The following is a 14,623-nucleotide window of genomic DNA, read 5'->3' as shown; positions in this document are numbered from 1 at the left end:
GCGTGGGGATTGAGGAAACACTAATCCTTTTTGTAGCAGTTGTTTGGTTAGTAGATATAACTTATTCGTATAAGCAGATTGCGTGTTATTACTAGTTCCTAGTGTAAGATTGTAATTTCAATTTTCCACAAAATCATAGTGGGCAACCAGTTATTTTTCTACTGTTTTCAGATTACACGAGTCTTCATAATTTATGTAAATAACTGTAAAAGGAAATTGGAAGATTAAATCACATAGGAATTGATTCTAGACATAACATGTTACATATTTGTGCTGTTAGCATGTAGATCATTAGCAGTATGTAGGTTAAGCTATTAAATTTGCTATTAAACAATATTATGTGTTTTGTCTTGATAGCTGGCAAGTTTATAGTGTAATAAATATTCCAATTTAAGTTGTTTTCATCTCATTGTCGTTATTTTCAGAGTACTAGGATACAATGAAACAAAGTTTACTTTTTGCAGGTAAAAGACATTGAGAATTTAGCAGCAGAAGCCAGTAATTCAGAACCCTCCAATCAGAGGAAAGAAGGGATTAATGATAGCATGTCTGATAGTTCTCACAGACTATCAAGGACAGGAGAGAAATTTCTGACTGGTGAAGAATTCAAAAAACTCAAGGAGGAGCTTAAAGAGAGAAAAAGACTAATAAATGTAAGTTTATTGTGAAGCATTGAAAATTTAATCCCTTTACATTACAGTAATAATTATATTGACCGTTTGGAAAGACTTCCATTTATTTTAACAAGAAATAAAAATATAATCTTCCTCCATGAAATGTACATAACAGGTTATTCAATGTTATTTTCATATGCACATATGAAGTCTCCCTTCCTGCCTGACTGAGCATAAGTGTTTCTGCAAAGACTGTTTGGTTTCAGATTCTTGCTCAATCTTCTGTCATTAGCAAACACTTTCCTTTGGTCGGTTACTTTCATTACTAAGAAAAATGGATGAAGTACCATACCCTGAGGCATTGCCATATTTAATGTTCTCCCATACTAGTTTTGTATTAATTTTGTTTAGTTTATTAATGAAATTCACCAACTGTGGAACAGGGTGCCCCATAAATTATTTCATCTCAATTGTCACACTAAAATTGTAATATCTATAAAATTCAAAATGTTGCAAGATCACAACCTGTAAGTATGAAATTGTTTTTGTTGACCAGTCTTTACAGTTACTGTTCATTTGCTGATATTCATTTTTGTAAAATAGAATCCATTACTGCATATTTCACTCTTGAAAGAAATTGTTTGTGTTATGGTCTTACTGTAATTTTTAACACCAAATGTCATTCTTATCCTATGTTTAGGATGTATAACAATCCTCATTTATTAAACAAATAGTGTCAACTGTTAACAGGTCATAAGAAATTATTAATGATCTTAGAGTTAGCAGTTCCACTGTCAACTTTTGTGTCACTGTTACAAAATATACACAGTTGCTCACAAATGTAATATCTTCAAAAATTATTCAAAATAAAATGAATTGACAAAGTCAACATTTTAGTGAACCACCTATTTTGTGAGAAATATGTGGTCAAAGTACAGTTTACACTTATTGTACCAAGGTTACAGCCAGAATGTTACTTTTTTGTGTGCTCTTAAGTTTTCCAATGGAATAAGTTGAATTCTGGTTGATGGTAACTGGTAGTCTGCTCTTAAACCTGGATGTAAACAAATTTCTATTTTAGTTTTAACCATCCAGTTCCAAATGAAACCTTGTAATTCTGAGTAGCATGGTGAAGGGGTATCAGATTCAAAACACAATTAATATTTCGCATTCAAGTCATCAGATAAAACTGATGACACTTTGACATTTGTTTCTTGGGGGTGTGTGGGTGTGGGTGTAGACAACTGTGCCTTGCACAAAAGTATAATCTTCGAGGGGTGTTAAGTTACTTTCTTTGTCAATGAAGGAGATTGTTCATTGACTTTTTTAAATTTTTTTTTTCAGCGCACTCCAAAGTTCAGATTGAAAGATGCTGGTGAAAAATCTTCTCTTAAAACCTCAGAGCAGGATCGTACTCCCATATTTCTCAGTGATGTACAGCATTTACTTTTGTATTCAGCACTTGGACATCACTCTCCATATTGGCCATCAAGGTAAAAGTTAACTTGATATTGCTATAAGCATAAAAATCAACTTAAACATTTGTCTATTACGTTATTCATTGTCTTTGCTATAATCTCAAACTCTTACATTTTCTGTGTAATATATTGAACTTGTTTAGACCCTGCTTGATATGGGGATCAGTGGATATAAACAGGCAATCTACTCGTAGCATTTATAATGCTCTGATAAGATAGTATAAGCTTCTTATGTTTTCCAAAAATATATGAAAGTAACTTCAATGTGGTTATTCATAATATTTTGCATAATTCTTTGCTTTCATGGACTCTGAACCCTCTTAGTTGAAACTTCCTAAATGTATTTCCTGTCACTGTTTCATGTAATATTAAAAGATTTTAAGGATGATAAAGATGATGATGGTTAAATTGTTAAGGTAGTGAGGGTTTGTGTCTTACTAGATAGAAGATTCCACATTTTTGTACATACCATTTTCTCCACTTTCCAATATGATAAGTTCTACAGCAATAGTAGATGCAGGATGACTTATTGAAACTGCTTCTGAATAATGTGAGATGATGATCATAAAAGAAAAATTATCTCGTAATATGTTTCTTGGCATCTTCCCTAAATTCAAATGTCCCTCCATACTTAGATATCTTTCATTGAAGTTTTATAGATAGTGTTTTGTCCTCCATTTGTAGTACTACTACTACTACTACTACTACTACTACTACTTCTTTTGCTGGTGTAGCAAGATTAATTGAAAAGAACTTAATTCTCACAAGTACAGGTGGTGTCATCTGGAAAAATACAACCGTTTGAGTCATGTAGTATTGCTGGTGGTTGATGGCTTTTCAGTGAATGATTTCGTTAAAAATGAAGACAAACTCTCTGATTTGGCCAGTTTGTATCCAATAAAGGTGGAAGTTGTTACACCTGCTGCCTACAGAAGCTGTCTTGTACAGGATATTGCAGCTGTACCACTTACAGGTGTCCAGAAAAGCTCCCTTGCTGCAAGTAGGTAAAAAATTCTAATTTTTTTGTTACAATATTAGAGTTGTTTATGGCAGCTTTAGTTATTATAACTAATGGAAAATTGCTTTTTATATTTCAGAATATGGTAGCATGGAATCTGCTGTTAGTAGTGGTAAAGTGTATAAAGTAATGAGAGCTTTCTTTCCTATTGTTGTTCCTGAAGCAAGTAAAGAATCTCAGGAACACCTCCATCCAGCTGACAAATTTCCACGTACACATCTTCTGCTATCTGTTTCACAACTCCTTGAAAATGGATACCCTTTATGTATAAAGGGGGAGAATGGCAACAGGTGAGAATCAAATGGCAGGAAGAAAACTGGCATAAGTGCCAAACGACTTCATTATAAGACTAAAGATAGATAGAATTTTTTAAAAAATGTATTCTATAGAGATAACTGGATATTAAATATTTGAGACAGTATAAAATATTAACCTGGTCGATGCTACAATGCATCAGATCCTCAAGTTGTATTTATTTGGGTTTTCGTAGTACCTTTAAACCACTGTCATCAAATGTCATAATGGTTCCTTCATTGAAGAATAACAGTTTCCGCCCCTCATTCTTGGCCATCTGAGTTATTTCATCATTATTGATCTTTATTTCAGTGAGACAGTCTCTTCCTGTGTTCTAACCAGTATGATGTGGAATGGAAAGCTTGCACTAGCTATGAACAGCAAGACATTTACCAATAGATTAGTCCATGACATACAACATATTTCATAATCAACATTCATTGAGAAATGCATGTTCTTGCCACTAATGGCCATAAATTTGTTAGAAAATCCCCGCCCCCATCCCAGCCATACTGCAGTCTGTTGCCATAATGTGGAGCTACGCCCTTCTATAGAACAAATTGCATCTGCAATGCCACCTTATAAAACTAGTCATATGTCTCACTTTAGGTGTGTGCCATGCAAACTCCCCACTGTATATCTTCACTTATAAAGCCATATTTTTGTGTGATAGAGGTACCAGAGCTGTGTGGGCAAAATGACTGTTAATATACTTCTGTATGTGCTCCAGTCTTTCTTGGAATTTTTGAGAGATATATGTAGGAGCAATTTGATAATTGACTCTTCTAGGAATGTACACTCTTGGAACTTATGAAACAATAAACTCTCCTTGATGTACAATGCCTTTCTTGTAGCATATGCCACTGGAACATTTCCACAACACACTCGTGCTGATCAAATGAATTGGTGGTGAAATGCACCACCCTTTCTTGGATCTTCTCTTTCTCTTCTGTTGGTTCAACCTGTTACGGGTCCAGTACATGGTAAGACCAATGTCAAACCGATCGATCATAGTCTTAAGATTACTTTAAATGGATTCTAAGGTCTGATATTATTTACATACATCCATTTTAAATTGTGTGGCTAACAATCACACACATTAGTAACAAGTGCTCTTCTATTGAACCTAGTGAACAGTTGCTTTGCACCCTAAGCCTGTCCTGGTCTTGTTCACACCTGAGACACTTTCCATTTCTTCCACTGCATCTCGTGTCCTGTTCTGGATCCTTCATAACCACATATTCTCTCTGCCACGGCCCTCCTCCCCCCCCCCCCCCCCCCTCTCTCTCTCTCTCTCTCTCTCACACACACACACACACACACACACACACACACACACACACACACACACATAACTCTTTTATTTTATGTCATATATTTAGACGTTACTTGTCTCATAAATGTGATGTACTGACTACTTACCTATGAGTGACCAAATCAAAAGATTAATTTAAAATGAAACATGATGAACTGTTAGTAGTTTGGAATATCAACAATGTAGGAAAAAACAGATTGCTACTTACCATAAAGAGGACATGCTAAGTTGCCGACAGGCACAATTAAAGACACTTAAACATAAACGTTTGGTCGCAGCCTTCCTCAGAAAAAGAAAGAGAAACACACACCATTCATTCAAACAAGCAAGCATAATCCACGCACACAAGTTTGTGTTTTTCAGGAGGAGGAAGTATATGTAGATGGAATGCATGAGACATTTTCTTCTTACTTATCCATATTTAATAAGAATGTTTTAACAAAACAAGTGACTTAAACCAGTTTGCTTCATACTATAATTTTTGTCTACTCAGTCATATTTCTGTGTTGTGCAGATATTTAGACTATGTGTATACAAAAGACGTGTACCAGGAAGTAACCCCTTTATCACCAATGTATGCATTAGACTGTGAAATGTGCCAAACAAATGAAGGGATGGAACTAACAAGGATATCACTTGTGGACGAAGAGTTAAAGGTGAGTACATTGCGATGGAAAAGATTTTCAAACATATATCTCTACACTTTTCAGTGTAATACGGTCCAGTATTTATATTTATGAGACTACAAAATATTTATAGAACATTCTGTTAAGGTGTTCCTGTAGTTCATTATTTAGTCTGGGAGCAAGAGACATAAAAGTGCATTTTATACTATGTGATGTTTCAGTGTGTTGTTGTTGATGCCTTAACAAACAAAAGCTTATTATCTGGAGGTTTGGACTCGCGGAATGCAAAACTCACTCTTTCAAATGTGTCATGAAATGAAATGTTCAGAACCTACCTTATACTAGCTAAACCTTTTTATGTGCACTGTTCGCAGTGTAAATTGTTGATAAAAAAAGTCAGCAAGCACCTAACTGGAACTGACATTATCAGCAACATTCCAAAGGCATCAAAAAGTGTATATAGTGCAACCATTTTAAACTCTTTGGGACCTTTGTGTTTTGCTTCATTTCTCACCATATTATTTTAAAAAATAGGAATTTTTTGGGATGTGAGCAGTCAGCAGTGTTGAAAGTGAAAATGCACAAATGATGCATGCAGCATCTACTTTTCTGTTTCTTTATGCCAAGTTTTTTATTTATATTGATATAGCACTTTTCAAGTTCGCTTGATTAAAACATTTATGAATATGATCAAATGTCTATTATTAGTATAAGTTTATTTTTTAATATTTACAATGCAATATTGCTGGTATTAACATCCATTTGTTACAGTGCAGATTGTATGAATAGTATATAGCTTGCTGAGTTTTTCTGTCAACAACTTATATTGCTAATAATACATAAAAAGTTAGAGCTAGTATAAGATAGTTTCCAGACACTGTTTTATGTTGTTCAAAAGAGCATGGGCATCACATGCCTAGAATTCAACATTTTTGGTAATAGGCTTTTGTTTGTTGAATCATCAATGTTTTACATTCAGGAACTTCCTGTTAAAAGATAAAATTATTAACAGATTTCATTCACATAGCTGATAGCTGAAATACAGCGAATCAAATTTTGTTATAATGTAAATGGATCAAAAAGTAACGCCTCCTGTGTCATAAAAAATTTAATAATGAACATAACACATCAGAACTCGTACAGATCATAGCCTGAACTGTCCTCTACACAACACTATTATTCATCATAATCACCATGCATTGTGCACATTTGTGCTGTTGTTGAACTAGGCATCAAAACCAGTTTGGAAAATGTCAGGTTTTTGCTTCAGAAGACCCATGATTTTAAAGCTGTTTGAACCTCATGAATTAAGGAAGTATATAAGGACACTTTAACAGGCATTAGCAATGTACAGTGTTGTGTGAAGTAGTTTGATAATGGAGAAATGGATGTTGCAGATAAATTGCGCAGTGGCCAGCAGGCATCTATCACAGGTGCCAGGATGTGCTGATGAGGTAATTCGAGGAGCCAGACATGTTAGATTTCACAATCAACAACTTTTAAAATCATTCTGAGAAAAATATGGTATATGTTCATTATTCAGAAAAATATCGTAAATGTTCATTATTAAATGTTTTAAGACTACTGTATGGTAAAAATGTGAATAAGTTATATAGGCAGCCTCTCTGCTTTTCAGTGCCCAGTGTTGATCATAAATTTTCAAAATTAATCTTTTATTTATTAGGAGATAAGTCATACAGATTAAAACTATCTCCAGACTGGAGGTAAAACCCAGACCCTTTCCCTTTGTGGGCATTTCTTACATACTGTCTGTCCAGACGCGCTTTTGCATCTTTTCCATCCTCTTCATATCTAGCTGTACTAGCACATTAGAATCCATATCATGTTAACGACAGTTAATAGAACTAGTTTTGCATGTACTATGTGACAGTGTTGTTTTTCACAGCTGTGACCACAAATTGCCCTGTTTTACATGCAGCTATCTGCAGTTGTTATGGAAATGTCAATCTAATTTTTTGATTCACATTTTGTGACAAAGATTTGTCTTCATCAGTGAACATGTCCAGTAATTTGGATTTGTTTTTCAACAAATGTAAATCAACCATTTCTCATTTTGTGTACATAATAGTACTGTTGAAGCTGTCTATAATATATAACATTGAACCTTTATAAACAGGTGTTGTATGATACTTATGTGAAGCCTTATAATCACATAACAAATTATTTAACAAGATATTCTGGTGTATCAAAAAAGACACTTTCAAATGTGACTGTACGTCTAGCAGATGTTCAAGAAAAACTGAGGCAACTGATTCCTCCAGATGCCATTTTGGTTGGACAGTCTCTTAACAATGACCTCCATGCTCTTAAGGTAAGTAAATGTTAGTTTATAATAAGTTCATTCAGTCACTGATGGTGAAATCTCTTATTCCATTGTCATAAGAAAAACCAGTCTGTTTACGAAAATAGTATAGAATATTTGGGGAGTTATTTGTGTTGAAAGGAAAATTTAATCGACCGCAGGCCCACAACACTTTAATGAGTATGCACATGGCGTGCATGGGTACTGAGCAATTGCAGTACTCCTTTACTGTATGGCAATTCCTGTCCTTTTTCTTCTTCTTCTTCTTCTTCTTCTTCATTTTTACTTCCCTGCCTCCTCCTTCCCACTATCACTTGATTTTTGCTCATTGTCCTGGTTTTCACATAGGTTTTTAACTTGACTTATTCTCGTGATCCCCTTACATTACTTCCTATCTTTTTATTTTGGACACTCCCCAGGTTTTACTCATTCTTCCTCAAATTCTCGAAAGTGTGGATTACGCAGGGAAGGACTCTGTGTGGTACTTGGGTACCTGAAGGTTATATTATCCTGACACCCAGTTCTGGTCAATCTTCCATGTGGTACCCAGTCCATTGGAGGAGGGTACCTGCACAGTCATAGCCCTTTGACACTGCATGGTTTACTCTGCTATAGTTGGAGTCATGAATAATAATGGTAGAGTTTACGCTTGTTCTGCGTACCACATGACACTTTCTACAACAGTCATTGATCATTCAGTAGTATCTGAGTGCTCTGCTGTGGATTTTATATGCAATGCGTGCATTATATGTAACCATAGCGAGTTATTTAGTGAATTTTTATTCCTCTGGCTGCAATTGTTATGGCTGATGGTGGTGGTGAATGACAAATTCTGCACAGGCAAGAAAGAGACATAATTTGCGGGACACACACAACTTCCATCAGGCACTAAGATTGTTTATGCACATACCACCACTGTCACTTGGAAACAGAACAATGCAGTCCTTGTCCTTGTCTTGACTAGTGCAAACTACCATCATTCATGGGTTGGATTCTAGTATCTAGTAAACACTCTATGCATGTCAAGGAATAGGTGCCCATTCTCATTGGGCTATTGAGAACCTGGAAAGCACTTATCAGGCAAATTTGGAAAAGGTCAATTAATTTTATATTCCTTGTAAGGGAAAAAAAGGTTGTACATTAATTCACCACCTATCATTTCAGATGCTTCATCCATATATAATTGATACCAGTGTAATTTTTAACCTCACGGGTACTAGATCCCGAAAAAGCAAACTCCAACATCTATCTGAGAGGTTTCTGGGAGAGGAAATACAGATTAACAGTCAAGGACATTCTTCTATAGAAGACAGCCAAGCATGTATGAAACTTACACAACTAAAATTGGCGCAAGGTTTGTTTATATTTCAATTCAGTGTTGAAATACAGTGTTGTATGAATTTAATTGCTACTTTTAACAGTTTATAGACATTACTCTTTGTTTTTCATTTCCCCACTTTTGTACACTCAGCCACTCACCCACAGGTATCATAATATTCAATTCAGTGTATGAATATTAAGAAGCCTACATTATTATGGACCCATCTAATGTATACTCCTCAATCATTCAGCTGTTTATGTCATGCATAGAAATAACAATAATTGGTATATGTGTATTTAGTTAACCACATTGATACACTGAGCAGCCAGAACATTATGACCATCTACCCATAGCCAGTATGTCCAACTTTGGCACGGATAAAAGTGGCAGTGCATCATGGCATGAAAACAATGAGGCCTTCGTAGGTCACTGGAGGGAGTTAGCATCACACACACACACACACACACACTGCCTAATTCCCATAAATTCCGGGAAGGAGGACCATGAGACAGCGCCATGTTCAATCACATCCCAGATGTGTTTGATTGGGTTCAGATTTGGTGAGTTGAGGTGGCCACCACATAAATTGTAACTCACCACTGTGTTCCTGGAACCAGTCCCTCACTCTCCTGGCCTTCTGACATGGCACATTGGAAAATGCAACTGCTGTCTGGAAACATGATCATCATGAAGGGATGTTTGTGGTCTGCAACCAGTGTATGATACACTTTGGTCATCATTAAGCATTGCATAAACTCCACTGGACCCATGGATGCCCTCTTGAATGTTCCCCAGAGCAGAATGGAGGTGCTGCCAGCTTGTCTTCGTCCCGCAGTACAGATGTCGAGGAGCTGTTCCCCTGAAGATTACAGATTTGCACCCTCCCATCAGCATGGTGAAGAAGGTATTGGGATTCGTAAGACCCTGCAGTGCTCTGCCACTGCACCAACGTCCACTGCCAGTGACCAGCTGGCCATTTCAGTCATAGATGCCAATGTTGGCATGTGCATGCATCGTCGGCTGTGAAGGCCCATTATTAGGTGTGTTCAATGCACTGTGTTTTCACACACACTTGTATTCTGCTCAGAATTAAAGTTGGATGTTAGTTCCGCCACAGTTCGCCACCTTCCTGTTTTACCAATATTCCCGGCCTACGATGTCTGACATCTGTAATGAGGTGTGGCCAACTGATCCCACAATGTCTGGATGTGGTTTCACCTTGGTGTCACCACATGTTCAAGACACTCACCACAGCACTCCTCAAATACCTGACAAGTCATGCTGTTTCTGAAATGCTTATGCGGAGACTGGGCCAATAAAAAGGGGGGAGGGGGGTGTTCAAATGTGTGTGAATTCCTAAGGGACTAAACTGCCAAGGTCATCGGCCCCTAGACTTGGACATTACTTAAACTAACTTATGCTAAGGACAATGCACGCGCCACCACACACACACACACACACACACACACACACACACACACACACACAGGGGCACACACACACACACACACACACACACACACACACACACACACTCTCTCTCTCTACATGCACTGTGCATGCATCTGACTAGCAGTCATCGCTCACCGGGTGACGCTGCTATCACCTGAATGGTTTTATATTGATAGTAGGTCAGTGGTCATAATGTTGCGGCTGATCGGTGTACATTGTGACTGAAATTTTTAGTGCATTTTGCCTCAAATTATGAAGGCTTGCTATCACCTTTGAAACAACAGTGTTGTTATTAGTGAGGTCAATGTACCTTAACATTTTAAAAAAATTCTATCTCCCTTTGATAAAAGTTTGATGTGGTATCTGTTGTTAGGTATAGAATTTGGCGACGTCATACATGCTGGATGCTTAAGAGCTGAGAGCCAGCGACAAGAAAATAGCTCTTCCACAAACTCACAGGCACAAGAATTAGGCGTTAATATTAGCCATCATGCATCCAATCAATATGCTGCCAGTCTGTTCAGCCATGTAACTCGTGTAGACAAAACAGGTAAAATATTATTGTTGTTGCTTCATTGTAATTCCACATTTTGTGAAGAAGATACTTTCACTTTCAAAGCAAAATCCAAAATCGGATGAGGAATAGTGATCCATTCACAATCAGTGCATGAGTTTCACAAAGTATGCTCAACTAATTCTGCTGGGAGATGCTGCAGGAAAGACATAGTGCTTAATTGAGAGCCTTACTCTCTTCAATTCTAGTAGCATGTATTTCAAGAATTAGTGTTCTGCCTACAGCTTATACAACAATGGCTGCAAAATTATAAATTTAAACTTATGTGGTGGCATGCCAAAAATATTTCTGCCTGCCATTCCAGTGGAAAATTGAATAAGAATGGGAAAAGAATACTGGTGCACTTTATACCTTTTATTGCACATCAAACTCCAGCTTGTGGAGTACACCAACCAAACCACTAATCAGGTCTTCAGAATCCATTTTCATGGGGTAATAATTTTCTGTTGTTAGTCAACATATTGCACAACTCTCTTGAGTTTTAAAATAAAGATTGATGAGGGACATTTCAATCTGTCAAAAATAATTATTAGTGGCTCGTTGTGGTCTGTGTCAACAATCTGTAATTGAATAATAGATTTCAACGTCAATCATAAATTTAAAAAAACATCTGTGAAATACTTGCTGGGTACATTTCAGAAAAATTCTGGTGGATATTTTTCTTTCTCTTTCAAAAACTGAGAGCTTCTGTGCTGGTCCTAGCTCATTGTTGCCCATTTGTGAATAAAGTTCTGGGTTTGGTGATTCATAGAGGGAAAGAACAAAATGTTAGATTCAGAATTATTATAGATTTCTGCCTAATGTAAATGTAGATTTCAAAAAATTATTCTTGGGAATGGCTTAGTGCCCAAACTGCAATCCTAAAATAAAACCTTGAACAGCTGAAAGCACGATGAGATTAAAAAAGTTCAGAATTATGTTGAATCTGTTGAAGTGTAAACAGAACTGTATCCCAACCTACATGTTTTGTTGCTTTTACTGTGTACAACAGTTGTGCTGCAGTGTAGATTGATGTTTTTAAATAGGCTAAAAATTTTGTCAGACTTCCTGAATATGCCCTCAAGATAACTTCCAAAATAAATTTTCATTATTATACTGAAGTCATCGGAGCATATGTGATACATGTTCAAAAGTTCCCTAATTGCAGTGTCGTTAAAGAAATACACTGTGAATTCCTTTTTCCCCCTACATAGATAGGGAAGGAATGGCAGACTGCTGCATACCAGATCTAGTGGAAATTCATGAAAATGAGATCATCGATGAAGCAGCAACTTAAGCTTCCTGTGTGGAAGACACCACGGCATAACATGTACCCCTCCCCACTAAGGGGGGGGGGGGGGGAGAGAGAGAGGTTATATTCATAGAGCAACTTGGCTGTGGAGTTCCTCTTTCCAACAATGGAAGTGCAACATCATTCTGAAGTTTTCCCATACAGGGCTTTGCCATTTGACCAGTTGATCTATCAACATGTGTGGAAATCTGGTCACACAATAATTTGACAAAATGTGTTTAGAATTGTGATTGGAGGGCTGATCATCTTGAATTTTATCTTGCAGTGAGACAAATATGGCATTAGCTTGGAGACTCTTGTGTTACATTGTTAAGTACTTTTTCACATATTTTTAAGGTAGCTGGTTTCTGCATTCTTTTTTGTGGATGATCAGTTAACCATGATTCACATTTGTTTATTGTGGCAGTATTGATAATGTTTTACAAGTACTTCAAAACCAGTTCTTATTTGAATTAAACAAAAATTTGTGATGCTGTGAGAAAGACATCCTATAGGAAATGAGGTGTGTATTTGAATTTAAAATAGATATTCCTTCATAAAATGCAATTATAAAGTATTTTGAAAGAATTTGTATGTAGTAGTAGTAGCAGTGTTACTATTTTTAATAATAATCACCTATTCTTATTTACTGATAGTCAGATAAAAGGTATTCCTCTTCTCTTTTCAGCATCAATTATCGGCTGTGGTGAAATAATTCAGAAGTACTCGAATTATATATCTGACTCACTTTTGAAATCAAATATAGGCAATGAAGATGCTTGTACTAAACAGCTTAAATGTGAGGTGCAGAACTCAGCGAAGGATGTTGTTCGACGAACTTGTGAAATTATGCTGGAGAACTTCTTTACTCTTGCACATGTAGAAATTGCGAATACAGATGATGAGATTGATAGCTCGTGTAAACGTCTCAATAAATGGTGTAGACGTTTGTTTGAACATGTTGCAGTTAATGGATTATCAGTTGTGTTGTTCAGTGGCAAAAGCAGTGGTCCAAATGGTGCGTGCTTTATCTCGCTAAAGAACCCTTTCACAAGAATTAAAACATGTTAAACCTTCTTGTTCATTGTGTGGAAACTGTAAAGGAGAAAAAAAGTCAGTTAAGTGAGAAACCTATGTAAGATCAATCGACCGACCAGCCAACCAGCTTGTTATTGTTCTTGGTGTATAAGTCCACAAATACACAAGTTTCTCTGTTAACCTGTTGTGTGGTTTTATTCCATAGAATTCTGTCCTTCATTCATTGTTTTTGATTCAGTTCAGTCTAATATGAATCCTGATGTCGGTCTAAGGATAAGGAGCTCTGAAATGAACATGACATTCCTATAACAGAGGATATTGTCAAGATAGCAAGGGTTGCTATAAAACATGTATGGCTATGTGAAAGTCTATTTAGACAATAAAGATGGCAGTCTTTTGTGGAAAATCTAACATTCTCAGGGTAAAGCATTTTTATCTTAAAAAAGGAATTCTGTGTGTTTAATCTAGAATCATAATTTAATTTTATTCAGCTTTATGAATCTAAGATTTCAAAATACTTAATATTTCAAAGAGTGTCAACTAGATGAATATTATTCCATGTGAATTATCCCGATGTTTAACAGCCATGGCTAAATAACTGCATATTGGCTAATGGCGTTTATACCTGAATAATCTGCACCATCAAATAATCCAGGCACCCTAATTTTAAGTGAGGAAAAAAAATTGACTTTGTGTGTTATTTACAAAAAATTATTCTAACATAATGACTCTGTTCATAACCACTTCATCACTAGTGGAGGAATCATTTTGTTACCATCTTCCCGTAGAGTGTCTACCTTTATTTCGTCCAGTGAATTTGTGATACCACATTTTCTAAAGGACTTTTCTGACAGTGGGAACAGAATGGAGTGCCACTCACAAATGTAGGACAAATCTGGCCGCTTGATTTTTCCATTCAGTGTGAACTTGTTGTTCTCTTCGGCCATCCATTATGTGTATCGCTGTTCAAGTGCAGCTTTGACTGGCTAATTTACACACACATTAGTGGTTGCATGACGGATGTTCGGGGTAACGACCAAGTCGGTGTTTCCTCTCTGTGCAACTTGTCTCAGACTTCCTCAGTTCCTGGAAGCTGTCCAGGACAACCATGTTACATAAATATAACAACACATCAGGGCAACATTGCCAAACATGCGTCACCCAGTCAACCCCCACATCATGGTCCATCCACCCTTTTAGATTCGCTGTTGCCAATATGGATTGAACTGATATTTTTGGATTTGTTTTTCCATTTAAATATCACATAAGGGGGTAGCTTTCATCTATATTCAGTTCCATC

The 14,623-nt window shown here is 36.5% G+C and overlaps 1 protein-coding gene across 3 annotated transcripts in view; it reads left to right on the top strand.

The window, feature by feature from the left end:
* LOC126175343 (RNA exonuclease 5) overlaps positions 1-13,503 on the top strand; it is a 41,795-nt gene extending 28,292 nt beyond the window's left edge. For all 3 annotated transcript variants that reach the window (XM_049922065.1, XM_049922064.1, XM_049922067.1), the window contains 9 exons: positions 465-653; positions 1,959-2,107; positions 2,866-3,092; positions 3,190-3,400; positions 5,234-5,375; positions 7,483-7,677; positions 8,833-9,022; positions 10,815-10,991; positions 12,974-13,503. In XM_049922065.1, coding sequence (XP_049778022.1) covers positions 465-653; positions 1,959-2,107; positions 2,866-3,092; positions 3,190-3,400; positions 5,234-5,375; positions 7,483-7,677; positions 8,833-9,022; positions 10,815-10,991; positions 12,974-13,356 — 1,863 coding nt within the window. In that variant the 3' untranslated portion in view covers positions 13,357-13,503. The remainder of the gene's footprint in view (positions 1-464; positions 654-1,958; positions 2,108-2,865; positions 3,093-3,189; positions 3,401-5,233; positions 5,376-7,482; positions 7,678-8,832; positions 9,023-10,814; positions 10,992-12,973) is intronic.
* The last annotated feature ends 1,120 nt before the right edge of the window (positions 13,504-14,623 follow it).

The sequence above is a fragment of the Schistocerca cancellata genome, chromosome 3 (assembly GCF_023864275.1).
Source record: "Schistocerca cancellata isolate TAMUIC-IGC-003103 chromosome 3, iqSchCanc2.1, whole genome shotgun sequence".
Taxonomy (NCBI): Eukaryota; Metazoa; Arthropoda; class Insecta; order Orthoptera; family Acrididae; genus Schistocerca; species Schistocerca cancellata.
The sequence above is the reverse complement of the archived record's forward strand: the minus strand, read 5'-3'. Positions and strand labels throughout refer to the sequence as shown.